The sequence below is a fragment of the Pristiophorus japonicus genome, chromosome 10 (assembly GCF_044704955.1).
Source record: "Pristiophorus japonicus isolate sPriJap1 chromosome 10, sPriJap1.hap1, whole genome shotgun sequence".
NCBI classification, from domain to species: domain Eukaryota; kingdom Metazoa; phylum Chordata; class Chondrichthyes; family Pristiophoridae; genus Pristiophorus; species Pristiophorus japonicus.
This window is the reverse complement of record NC_091986.1, coordinates 140807128-140821397: the sequence shown is the minus strand read 5'-3', so window position 1 is coordinate 140821397 and position 14270 is coordinate 140807128. Positions and strand designations below refer to the sequence as shown.

The 14270-nt window shown below is 44.0% G+C and overlaps 1 protein-coding gene across 1 annotated transcript in view; it reads right to left on the bottom strand.

The window, feature by feature from the left end:
- LOC139275111 (E3 ubiquitin-protein ligase SH3RF3-like) overlaps window positions 1–6145 on the bottom strand; it is a 591968-nt gene extending 585823 nt beyond the window's left edge. Inside the window, exon 1 of the mRNA XM_070892131.1 lies at window positions 4736–6145. Coding sequence (XP_070748232.1) covers window positions 4736–5110 — 375 coding nt within the window. The 5' untranslated portion in view covers window positions 5111–6145. The remainder of the gene's footprint in view (window positions 1–4735) is intronic.
- Window positions 6146–14270: the final 8125 nt, after the last annotated feature.

The window sequence follows — 14270 nt, the reverse complement described above, 5'->3', positions numbered from 1 at the left end:
AGTTAAATGGTTTTTAATCATGTTGTCATTACAAATAACTGCTAAAAATAAAACTGAGATTCAATATTCAGTATTCTGCACATATTGTACGGAGGCATCAAGGTCAATAAATGTAAGTTACTACTTAATGACATGTACAATATTGCATAAAAGAAGCAACTGAGCAGTTTAAATATAGTAGTTGTGTAACTTTCACTTGTGACTTTATTAATCAAAATATCAAATGGCAGCACCAACAGGATTGAAATCTTTCCAGAATACTTGGCATAATGCTTTACAAAAATAGTGACAAAATAGTGAAATAAGCATGTACTTAAAGTTGGGATAACATTTAATTTGGCAACTAAAAATGTCTTTAGACTCTCAGCTTCCAATACCCTTCCTAATCACAACCTAGCAGCCAAAAGCATGGAGTCCTGCATCTGTAGGACTGAAGGAAGTTCCATGCACAGGGAGAACATCTTTCAGTTTTATTGGTAGTGCTTTTGTGTCCTCTCCCCAAAGCCTTGACCTAAGTATGGCCCAGGATGTCAAAACTATTAATTCAAAACTGCGCACAATCGAGATCCTATTTCCTGTCATCAACATCAACATCAACTTGTATTTATATAGCGCCTTTAACGTAGTAAAATGTCCCAAGGCACTTCACAGGAGTGTTATGAGATAAAACATTTGACACCGAGCCACATGAGAAATTAGGGCAGGTGACCAAAAGCTTGGTCAAAGAGGTAGGTTATAAGGAGCGTCTTGAAGGAGGAAAGAGAGGTAGAGAAGAGGAGAGGTTTAGGCAGAGAATTCTAGAGCTTAGGACCTAGGCAACAGAAGACACGGCCATCAACGGTTGAGCGATTATAATCAGGGATGCTCAGGAGGGCAGAATTAGAATCATCACAAATAATCCCCATTTACGTAAGCAATCGATTCAGTCTGAATTAATTGCATCCAAACAACTGCACAATATGGATTTTACCATCAATTGCAGGAATGCAGCAAGCCTCAATTAAAGCAACATTACTGAACAGATTAATCAAACAAATTCAAACTGAAACACCACTGTTGCCAACCCTGCTCCGGCGGGCGGGGGGGTGGGGGGGGGGGGGTAAGGGTTATCTAAGGTCAGATTCAGGTTTACACATAACAATCCGTCTAAAGTGTTTAATAAGGGGGCACTCATTGTCTGAGTCAAAGTCAGCCTGCTGAACACAGTCAGGAGAGATGTTACACAACGATAGTAGCATAATACAGTTGTTTACAGATAGATACCTTGTACTGAAGTATTTATGGATAAACTTCAAAATATCTAGTCCAAGGTAATCAAGAAATGGCTTAATAATATTGCAAACTGACTAATTTACAGCTCAGTGAGAAGAATAGTTTCCAAATCTGTAAGTGGGCAATGGTGTCAATCATTCTCTGAGCCAGTGGTGGGATGGTGAGGTGGGGGAGAACTACCTATTCAATTTAATTCTCATAATGAATTGATTAAGACTATGAACAGCCTATTCCAGACTTCCCTGTGCAACTGAATTTTGTAACATTAGCCTAAAATTCTCGCCCAATAATTCAACCAATATATCCCTCAAGTAATGGAGTCATATACTATAAACAGATTTCAGTTTCAATCCATCACCTGTAAGTTAGCTGATCTCAGCTGGAGCAGTAGCTGGTGTTTTACAGTTAGCCCAGTGCCCCAAGAAAGGAAATTGAGACCACTTAACCAGCGACTGGTGCTAGAAGTACGTGTGTGGGGTCATCCAAGTATGAGCAGGATTGGGTTTGGCTGCAATGTTCAAGTGTGCAACTGGCAGAGTAAAGTTTTACCCTGCATCCAATCTGCCATTTTACCTATAAGTGCACCAGGTAATAAAGAGTTATCTCACAAAAGTGCCAAGATGTCAGTATTGTATTTCCACATATTGAACAATTTTTTTTTTACAAAGGAAAATGGGATTCTGTGCACTTACTTCAGAAATGATACCATGGCACAGTACAGCAGCATGCTCTGAAATGTGGAATTGTTGTGGTGCATACTCTAATGTCAAGAGATTCTGTAAGGCATTTCTCTAACATAAAATATTATTTCAAACCGAGTGTAATGTAGCCAAGTTTGCAGATGATACAAAAACGAGTTGGAAAGCAAATTGTGAGGAGGGCACAACAAATCTGCAATATAAGACAGGCTAAGTGAGTGGGCAAAAATTTGGCAGATGGAGTATAATGTGGGAAAATGTGAGGTTATCCACTTTGGCAGAAAAAATAGAAAATAAAATTATAATTTAAATGGAGAAAAATTACAAAGTGCTGCAGTACAGAGAGACCTGGGGATCCTTGTGCACGAAACACAAAAAGTTAGTATGCAGGTACAGCAAGTAATCAGGAAGGCAAATGGAATGTTGGCCTTTATGGCAAGGGGTATGGAGTATAAAAGCAGAGAAGTCCTGGTACAACTATACAGAGTATTGGTGAGGCCACACCGAGAGTACTGCATGAAGTTTTGGTCTCCATATTTAAGGAAGGGTATACTTGTATTGGAGGCTGTTCAGAGAATGTTTACTAGGTTGATTCCGGAAATGAGGGGTAGACTTATGAAGTTAGGTTGAGTAGGTTGGGACTGTACTCATTGGAGTTCAGAAGAGTGAGAGTTGATCTTATCGAAACATAAGATAATGAGGGGGCTCGACAAGGTGGATGCAGAGAGGATATTTCCACTCGTAGAGGAAACTAAAACTAGGGGACATAATCTCAGAATAAGGGGCTACTCATTTAAAACTGAGATGAGGAGGAATTTCTTCTCTCAGAAGGTTGTAAATCTGTGGAATTTTCTGCCCCAGAGAACTGTGGAGGCTGGGTCATTGAATATATTTAAGAAGGAGATAGACACATTTATGCGCGATAAGTGAATAAAGGGTTATGGGAAGTGGGCAGGGAAGTGGAGCTGAGTCCATGATCAGATTAGCCATGATCTTATTAAATGGCGGAGCAGGCTCGAGGGGCCAAATGGCCTACTCCTGTTCCTATTTCTTATGTTCTTATGTAGTAGCAATGGACAAATAAGGACCAAAAGGCCTAAAATAAGTGTTACAAATTTGACCAGTAAGTATTTTAATAATAGTTTTCAATATGTCACTGCACTACAGTATCAGACAAAGTAGATGGTAAAAATTATGTAACAAGGGAGATCGTGAGCTTTCAAATTACATTTTGGAATGTGAACTGCATTGATCTACCATTTGAAACTGTAGAATTGAACCAACTTTTAACTTACTGTTTAATGATTAAATACAAAACAGCCAGGTGATTGGGCATCTCAGCAGACAAGCCAACCTGCCCTCTGTGTGACTCAAATGACGCAAATAATGAAATGGATCCATTACTCATATACCCCAAATATCACAATCACCCAGAAGCAGATGCTGGCAGCTCTGCCACTAAACAATAAATGATGTGCCCCGTAACCTAGGGACAAATTAGTGTGTGCTTTCAATCCTGTTACGGAGATTAATACCTATATGCTCTCTCTAAACAATCCACCAAAAGAAATTGAACAAAATAACCATTGAAAAGTATTTTATTAACAGCAATATTGTATGTAAATAAATTCTGAAGTTCGAGTTTTAAAATGTGTTTGTCATATATGTCATATGTCACAGCACATGAAAGACCATGACGAAAATTCTATAGCTCTATACAGAAACATTCCCGCCACTTTTTTCAGATTACTTTTCAATTCAAGCCATCAGTGGAATGTAGTTGAGACAAGCCAAAAGTGACACCTGGATAGATGCGAACAGGACAGTCTTAAACTCAACTGTATCTCTATTCATGGGCTATCCTCCACGTCACCCACCATATGCTGTCACTCATCCACACATTGGCAAGTGGTACTTCTCATTATTCAAACCCAAAAGGCAGTGTGACTATATAATGCAAGCATACCTTGGTTTTACTGTAAATAACGTGTGTGCTGAACTGGAGCTGGTAGTTTGAGGCGATATCTACAAACATAAACTGACCAACCCATTTATGCACTCGTCACCTGGGTTCCTCTGAACACATCTGTTTCCCTAGAAGGAAAGGGAGGGCGGGGGCAGGGGGTCCCTAAGGTCCTGCCAGCCATAGCACATTATTATGAGTCAGTTACTTCCCAGCTTCAGTATCCCATTTCATAGGAAGCTTTCGTCGATTTCTAAAGCACTAAATGGCAATTTTCTGACTGAGCTGCCAGAAATGTAACACCCCTAGAAAGCTATATGGTTACTGGAGTATCAATCTTTGCAAATTACAGTACTGGCATATTTATCAATTGGATATGGGATATGGCAACATTTTGTGTCTGGACCTAAAACTATTTACTTAAAAAAATGTTGTCCCAGACACTTATACAAACTCTTTCCTGAATGCTCAAAAGGAACTGACACAGAATTATTAAATTTAGAAAACCTGGGAAGCAAGAAGCTGGGATACCATAGGGGAACTAAGTCAAGCCGCTTTGAATGGATTCGTCAATTCAAAAAGCGCGAGTGAGTCTGGAGATTCTGTAGTTTCCGTGAAATTGTTAAATAATCCAAAAAAGAGAAATTCCTCCTTTCCAAGATTCGATTGAGGGCTCAAGACCTCTGACTTAGGCGCGTCATGCTCTCACACATGACAGTACATCACACGGACGCAGCAGGCAATAAGTAGTGTGAAAATAACACGATAACTGAAAAGATTAATGATTCCGCCAGCACATTACCTTTCCCGGAGAACTCCGGTTAGCGGTTGCGGGAAGATCCTTCAGGGTTGTCCCCAGAGACGAAGAAGCCGGGCAGGCTGCACTCCCCGAGGCTAGTGACCCTGGGCCAGAGGTTGGCGCTGACCTCCCATTCCTCGGTCTCTGTTTAATCCCATCCAGTAACCTCACCAGCAGGATGTTGGCAGGCAGCTCGTCCACTCCGCAGTCCACCAGGATCCTGCACTCGGGGCACCGCAGTTCGTTCCTGGAGCTGACGATCTTCTCCAAGCAGCGTTTGCAGAAAGTGTGCTGACAGGGCAGCACCTTGGCCGTGGTATCCAACCTTTCCAAGCACACCGAACACTCCAGCAGGTCCAGCAGCGAAGACTCGTCCATCTTGAAGCATGGATCTGGGGAGGGGAGGGGGACTTATTTTCACGCTTAGATTACATCCCCCGCCAAACCAGACGATGAAGATCTCGGTCACGCTGCATTTTTCCTTTATTTGTTGAGAAACAAAAGTCAGAAGCCACCAGCAGCAATGTGTGCTGCATGTAGCGGGTTACAGCCTGCTCAGTGCTGGCAGCAAGCGGTGTGTCTCCATCCCCGCCAGCTCCTGTCACACACACTATCGCATCAGTCTTTTAATTCATCTTTACACGTCCCACACCGTTGAAGCCCAGATCTCCCGTGCGGACAGGCAGATTCTCTCCTCTGTATAAGTTCGACTGGTTAAATCGCGCGGGTACAACATAAATACTCATGTAAAAAATCCAAAACAAAAGGATGTGACTTCCCTGTCCCAGCAATGTACCTTGAAACGGACACTGTGGGATGTGGGCTGAGCCGTGCGCTCACACAGGCCCGCCAGTCAGTCTGCAATTGTCACCAACATCCCTTTCATCCAAAACAGGAACTTTTTGCCCGCATTCATAAAAAAAAACAAATAAGCTCAGAATAATCAAACAGCCGGTCACAATGTCAAGGCACTTGAATCACACAATAAATCAGATCCTTAAAAGGAAATGTTTAATTCTGAAATGTTTGCTTCCTCTCGTAGTTTTCTCTCAACTAGGCAACGATCTTTACAATAACGAAATGAGAACAGTTTGCCCTGTGACTGAGGTTTTGCCCATTGCGGACAGGGCGCTGCATGTCTTTGCCTTGGGCTGCGCTGCGCCGGCCCGCGGCTGCTCGGACCTGCAGTATCGATTCTAATTGGAAACAGCTCCGTCCTGGAACGTCACCGCACCAACATTCCCACCGCGATCCCGCTCACTTCAAACTCCTCAACAACTCGCCACTCCTGGCAGGCTGTCCGCGGGCTCGGCGATCACCAGTCGCTCGCAATCCTCGCAGGGAAGAATCAGCTGCACATCTGCAGTAAGTGTGTCAAGAAGCCGGTGTGAAGAGCGGAGCCGCCGCCGCGATCTTTCCGCGCTCCCTTAAATATGTCAATTTCTCTCCCCCCCACCCCCCACCCCCGTGTTGATTTCTTCTTTCCAGCCCCCAGGCAGCGTCAGAGAGGGACGGAAATGCGTCCAACTGCGACCAACCTTCAGAGCAAGAGAATTGCTTGAACACGTCGCCCTCTTGTGGAGTGAAGACAGCCCTGCAACCCAGACATTTCACTCTTATTGCACTTGCCATCACCAATTTAGAATCTTAAAGGGGCGCAACCAATACAAAAACTAACTTATCCGGAATTAAAAGGAAACTTAAAAGATTCAATCAGAATTCTATTTCTCAGGGTGATGATGCACTCCAATCAATACCGGTCGCAGAAGGCCTCAAGCGTGCTGGCGAACACCGCGTGCTCCATCTCCAGGGAATTTCCACCCGCTCAGTTGGCGCAACAATTTCGCTAAACAAGTCAGCAAGGCTTTCTGATGGAATGATGTCAAGAATTTATATCCGTCTTTATACTTGCTCCATGTGTTTGTTAAGTAACGAAAAAGTAATACATGAACTTTTGCACAGCTTAATCATGTCTAGCTGCTAGCAGAAAAATCTCAAATACTTGACCTACAACAAATTACTTTGAAGTGCATTTAATATTATATAAACAGACGTGGCAGCCATTTTATCCACTGCAGGACCCCACTGCAGACTTGAGCACCGAATCTAGGCTGCCATTCCAGTGCAGTACTGAGGGAGTGCTGCACTGTCAGAGGTGTCGTCTTTCAGATGAGACCTTAAACCAAAGCCCTGTGTAAAAGAACCCATGGCACTATTTCGAATAAGAGCAGGGGAGTTTTCACCGTCCCTCCTGGCTAATATTTATGCCTAAACCCACATCACTAAATCAGACTATCTTGTCATTAGCACATTGCTGTTTGTGGGACCTTGCTGTGTGTAAATTGGCTGCCGCATTTCCTACATTACAACAGTGGCTACACTTCAAAGTATCTCATTGTAAAGTAGTTTGGGACGTACTAAGGTTTGAAAGATGTTATACAAATACATGTCTTTCTTTGTTTCTATAAACAGGAATGAGATGAATGTCCAACCAATGTCTTTTGGTCATGTTAGTTGAGGGAAGAATGGTGCTCACTGACATACATTGGCTCCCGGTTAAGCAATGCCTCGATTTCAAAATTCTCATCTTTTTTTTCAAATCGCTCCATGGTCTCACCCCTCCCTATCTCTGTAACCTCCTCCAGTTCTACAACCCCCAAGATATTTGCACTCCTCTAATTCAGGCCTCTTGAGCATCCTTGATTTTAATCGCTCAACCATTGGTGGCCGTGCCTTCTGTTGCCTAGCCCTAAGCTCTGGAATTTCCTCCCTAAACCTCTCCGCCTCTCCACCCTCTTTCTTCCTTTAAGACGCTTCTTAAAACCTACCTCTTTGACCAAGTTTTTGGTCACCTGCCCTGATTTCTCCTTATGTGGCTAGGTGTCAAATGTTGTTTGACAACACTCATGTGAAGCACCTTGGGATGCTTTACTACATTAAAGGCACTATATAAATACAAGTTGTTATTCTTGTTGGTGACCAGGATATCAGGAGAACTCTCAATGCTACTTTGTATAGTGATATGGGATCTTCACTATTTGTTTGAACCATTGGAACAGACAGATAAGGTTTCAGTTTAAAGTCTCAGCTGAAGAATGACACCTCTAACAATGCAGCATTTCATCAGTAATGCAATCGAGTATCAATTTAATTTATGTGTTTTTGCTCTGGAGTAGGGAGCTATTAATATTGGGCAAGTCCTCAACGTGAGATTTTCAGTCACAAAGCCAGCCATGTGTCTCTTGCCAAAAACAGAACATGTTTAAAACCAACAAGCTGCCTGCATTCCAAGGGCCATGGGAAGCTTTAAATTACGTTTATTATCACATAACCACTGACGTAGCTGCTCACTGATATTCTTCTGTTATTAACAGAACAACTGAGCCACGTTTCCAGATATCAACAACAAGAAGCACTTTCAGCCAGTCATCTATCAGAAATCATCTGGAAGAGGTGGTCTCACATTGGGAAGGATTGGCTGTCATGTGAAAGCAGTTAGTGCAAAACCTCACCAAAAAAGGAAGCATTTAAAGTTAAAACAGACTCTTGTGTCTTGCTGTGCCACCATTCACATGTTAGTGAGTGAAAAGAACTATTTTCAATCATTAAAAATCATATTGGCAGTAAGAGATACACAGAATTCCTTGCATCCGAGCATGCACAAAAACATGTGGATTAAATGCTATCCCAGTGAAAGTACTCTGTTAAATTGTTTTAAATTAACAAGAACACATACAAAGGGAACACAACAATAAAACTGGCAATCTAGATCAGTGCACCATAAAAAGTAAAAAATGAGGGAATTGTGGGATGATAATAAATAGTGCAAATATGCATGTAATGTTGTGTAACTTATTTGCATTTATATAGTACCATCCATGTAACAAAATATTCTAAGATGCTTCACGGAGAGAGGTGAATACTGAGCAAAGAGTAGGAAAGAAGTTAGGGGAGGTAACCAAAGATTCTCTCAAAGGGGTAAGTTTTGACAAGGCTTTTGGAGATATTGGAGGATGTACTGTCTACATTACTCTGGATAGGAATGGAACAAGAAGAGATGGGCCGTGGACAAGAGGAAACAAATAAGATTACATGATTGACTATATCAAAGGTTGCAGAGAGGTCAAAGAGGGAAAACAGTCCATGAATGCTGCCAATGAAAAATACAACTAAAATCAAAGATAAAGTTCCAACCTAACGGGAAAGACTCAACCTATCTGTTGCAGACACCCCTATCTATGTTAGCATTGGCAGGAGTGACTATTTTAAATTAACAAGAACACATACAAAGAGAACACAACAATAAAACTGCCAATCTTGATCAGTGCACCATAAAAAGTAAAAAAAATAAGTGAATTGTGGGATGACAATAAATAGTGCAAATATGCATGTAACATTGTGTAAATTATTTACATTTATATAGCACCATTCATGTAACAAAATATTCTAAGATGCTTCACAGAGAGAGGTGAATACTGAGCAAAGAGTGACTATTGTGAAGACAAACTCTCACCTTCACAGTGAGGAACACACTTCATCGTGTAGTGTGACTCTAGCACTATGTTACAGTGGACAGACTAAGGAAAGATGTAGTACCCTAAAACGGCCATCTATGAGATGCTGTGGACCATCAGTAGCAGAATTGTATATCACCATAATCTGTAACATCGTTAGGCAGCACATCGCTCACTGTACCATCACCAAAAAGCCAGAAGACGAACCCTTGGTTCAATGCAGAGTGTAGAAGAGCAGACTAGGTGCAGCACCAGTCAAAGCATAGAATGAGGTAGCAACCTAGTGAAGGCACAACACAGGACTACCTCCATGCTAAACATCAAAAGCAGCAGATTGGTCCTATGACAAATATATCAGAGCAAAGCTCTGTAGCTGTATATATCCAGTTGAGAGCAGTGGTGAAAAATCAAGCCTTGAACAGAGGTCCAAACTGTCACCATCCACCACCACCCCATCTTCCACCTGACTAAACTTGTTCTTGCATTGAACAACTTCTCCTTTCACTCCACTCACTTTCTCCAAATAAAAGGTGTCGTTATGGGAACCCATATTTGGTCCTAGCTATGCCCGCCTTTTCCAGTGCGCCAGTGCAGCCTTCGGCCACCTGAGGAAAAGAGTGTTCGAAGACCAGGCCCCCAAATCTACCACCAAGCTCATGGTCTACAGGGCTGTAGTAATACCCGCCCTCCTGTATGGCTCAGAGACATGCACCAATGAACAGTAGACACCTCAAGTTGTTGGAGAAATACCACCAACGATGTCTCCGCAATATTCTACAAATCTCCTGGGGGGACAGATGCACCAACATTAGCATTCCCGACCAGGCCAACATCCCCAGCATTGAAGCACTGACTACACTTGATCAGCTCTGCTGGGCAGGCCATATTGTCCGCGTGCTAGACATGAGACTCCCAAAGCAAGCACAGAGGAAACATTACAAGGACACGCTCAAAGCCTCCCTGATAAAGTGCAACATCCCCACCGACATCTGGGAGTCCCTGGCAAAAGACTGCCCTAAGTGGAGGAAGTGTGTCCAGGAGGGCGCTGAGCACCTTGAGTCTCATCACCGAGAGCATGCAGAAATCAAGCACAGGCAGCGGAAAGAGCATGCGGCAAATCTGTCCCACCCTCCCTTACCCTGAACAACTATTTGTGGCTCTTGTATTGGACTATTCAGCCACCTAATGACTCATTTTAAGAGTGGAAGCAAGTCTTACTTGATTCTGAGGGACTGCCTATGATGATGATGATGTCACCACCAAACACATCTTTCACTACCTTCCCCTTTCAACATTGCAAAAGGACCGTTCCTGTTCTGTATGTAAATATTGTAATTGTGTAAGACTTGTCACCAGAGGACGCAACTGTTGGAGGCCCAAGGGTCACCTGCACACCTCGTGCAAGGGAGTATAAAAGATTGTCTGCCATGCTGCTGAGGCACTCTGGAGTTGTATTAAAGAGACTAAGGTCACATCAGTTTTACTCAGTCTTGTGGAGTTCTTCCATACTTAACAATTGGCAACGAGTAACAGATTACGAACTTTCACGCAGTCATGGCTGCCGTTGGTATTTTAGAGAGATTTGTCAAGGGTGATGATTGGGAAGCCTTCGTTGAGCATCTCGACCAGTACTTCATGGCCAATGAGCTGGATGGGGACGATAAAGCGATCAAGCGCAGGGCGATTCTCCTCACTGTGTGTGGGTCCACAAAATACGGCCTCATCAAGAATCTGCTAGCAACGGAGAAACCAGCGGAGAAGACATATACAGAGTTGTGTACGCTGGTTCGGAACCACCTGAGGCCGAAGGAGAATGGCTTAATGGCCAGGTATTGCTTCTACACGCACCACCGCTCCAAGGGCCAGGACGTGGTGAGTTATGTCGCCGACCTGAGACGCCTTGCAGGAACTTGCGAATTTGCTGGATTTTTAGGGAAAATGCTGCAGGACTTTTTTGTGCTTGGCATCGGCCACAAGGTCATTCTTCGCAAGCTGCTGTCTGCCGAATCCCTAGACCTGAGCAAGGCCATCACGATTGCCCAGGCTTTCATGTCCACGAACGATAATACCAGACAGATATCTTCCCGACATTGAAGCTCACCGGCAAGTACTGTGCATAAAATAACGTCGTTAGCAGGCAGAACTGCATATGGCAGGCTCTACACGTCTGCAGCGGCAAGACCTAGGATGACTCAGAGTCTGCCATCGGGCGTGATTTCAAATCCATTAGCATCATGTTGGCGCTGCGGGGGTAATTATCGAGCCCATCAATGTCGATTCAAGCGCTACGTGTGCAAAGGCTGCGAAACAATGGGGCACCTCCAGCGAATGTGCAAGAGTGCTGTGACTCATCACGTGGCAGAGTCAGCAAAGGATGATCGATCCGGCGTGGATCACGCAGAACAAACAAGAGAGGCAACTCAACCCGAGGAATAAGTGTATCGGGTACACACCTTCACCATCAAGAGCCCTCCTATCATGCTGAAAGTCAAATTGAACGGTATTCCAGTATCAATGGAGTTGGACACGGGGCAAGTCAGTCAATTATGAGCCAGAAGGCTTTTGAGAAACTGTGGGGCAACAAGGCACAAAGGCCTAAACTGAGCCCGATTCAGACAAAGCTGCGCACCTACACCAAAGAGCTCATACCAGTCATTGGCAGTGCAGCAGTTAAGGTATCGTACGATGGAGCTGTGCATGATTTATCACTGGATTGTACCAGGCAATAGCCCAATGCTATTCGGCAGAAGCTGGCTGGGAAGTATTCGATGGAACTGGGATGACATCAAATCACTATCTTCAGTGGATGGTACCTTGTGCACCCAAGTGCTGAGCAAGTTTCCCTCGCTATTTGAACCAGGCATCGGCAACTTCACAGGCGCCAAGGTGCTAGTCCCCAATGCAAGGCCCATTCATCACAAGGCTCAAGCAGTTCCATATATGATGAGGGAGAAGTCGAGATCGCACTGGACAGACTTCACCGAGAGGGAATCATATCGGCAGTCGAGTTCAACGAGTGGGCCAGTCCGATTGTTCCGGTGTTGAAAAGAGATGGCACGGTCAGAATCTACGGAGATTACAAGTTAACAATCAACCGAGTCTCGTTACAAGATCAGTACCTGCTACCCAAGGCTGATGACCTGTTCGCAACGTTAGTGGGGGGAGGGAAGTCGTTCACCAAGTTGGACCTAACCTCCGCCTACATGACACAGGAGCTGGCTGAATCTTCGAAAAGATTGACATGCATCAACATGCACCACAAGTTTATGTACCACAAGTGCTCTTTTGAGATTCGTTTGATTGCTGCCATCTTCCAGAGGAACATGGAGAGTCTGCTGAAATCGGTTCCACGCATCATTGTGTTTCAAGATATAGAAACATAGAAACATAGAAAATAGGTGCAGGAGCAGGCCATTCAGCCCTTCTAGCCTGCACCGCCATTCAACGAGTTCATGGCTGAACATGAAACTTCAGTACCCACTTCCTGCTTTCACGCCATACCCCTTGATCCCCCGAGTAGTAAGGACTTCATCTAACTCCCTTTTGAATATATTTAGTGAATTGGCCTCAACTACTTCCTGTGGTAGAGAATTCCACAGGTTCACCACTCTCTGGGTGAAGAAGTTTCTCCTTATCTCGGTCCTAAATGGCTTACCCCTTATCCTTAGACTGTGACCCCTGGTTCTGGACTTCCCCAACATTGGGAACATTCTTCCTGCATCCAACCTGTCCAAACCCGTCAGAATTTTAAACGTTTCTATGAGGTCCCCTCTCACTCTTCTGAACTCCAGTGAATACAAGCCCAGTTGATTCAGTCTTTCTTGATAGGTCAGTCCCACCATCCCGGGAATCAGTCTGGTGAATCTTCGCTGCACTCCCTCAACAGCAAGTATGTCCTTCCTCAAGTTAGGAGACCAAAACTGTACACAATACTCCAGGTGTGGCCTCACCAAGGCCCTGTACAACTGTAGCAACACCTCCCTGCCCCTGTACTCAAATCCCCTCGCCATGCAGGCCAACATGCCATTTGCTTTCTTAACCGCCTGCTGTACCTGCATGCCAACCTTCAATGACTGATGTACCATGACACCCAGGTCTCGTTGCACCTTCCCTTTTCCTAATCTGTCACCATTCAGATAATAGTCTGTCTCTCTGTTTTTACCACCAAAGTGGATAACCTCACATTTATCCACATTATACTTCATCTGCCACGCATTTGCCCACTCACCTAACCTATCCAAGTCACTCTGTAGCCTCATAGCATCCTCCTCGCAGCTCACACTGCCACCCAACTTAGTGTCATCCGCAAATTTGGAGATACTACATTTAATCCCTTCGTCTAAATCATTAATGTATAATGTAAACAGCTGGGGCCCCAGCACAGAACCCTGCGGTACCCCACTAGTCACTGCCTGCCATTCCGAAAAGTACCCATTTACTCCTACTCTTTGCTTCCTGTCTGACAACCAGTTCTCAATCCACGTCAGCACACTACCCCCAATCCCATGTGCTTTAACTTTGCACATTAATCTCCTGTGTGGGACCTTGTCGAAAGCCTTCTGAAAGTCCAAATATACCACATCAACTGGTACTCCTTTGTCCACTTTATTGGAAACATCCTCAAAAAATTCCAGAAGATTTGTCAAGCATGATCTCCCTTTTACAAATCCATGCTGACTTGGACCTATCATGTCACCATTTTCCAAATGCGCTGCTATGACATCCTTAATAATTGATTCCATCATTTTACCCACTACTGAGGTCAGGCTGACCGGTCTATAATTCCCTGCTTTCTCTCTCCCTCCTTTTTTAAAAAGTGGGGTTACATTGGCTACCCTCCACTCGATAGGAACTGATCCAGAGTCAATGGAATGTTGGAAAATGACTGTCAATGCATCCGCTATTTCCAAGGCCACCTCCTTAAGTACTCTGGGATGCAGTCCATCAGGCCCTGGGGATTTATCGGCCTTCAATCCCATCAATTTCCCCAACACAATTTCCCGACTAATAAAGATTTCCCTCAG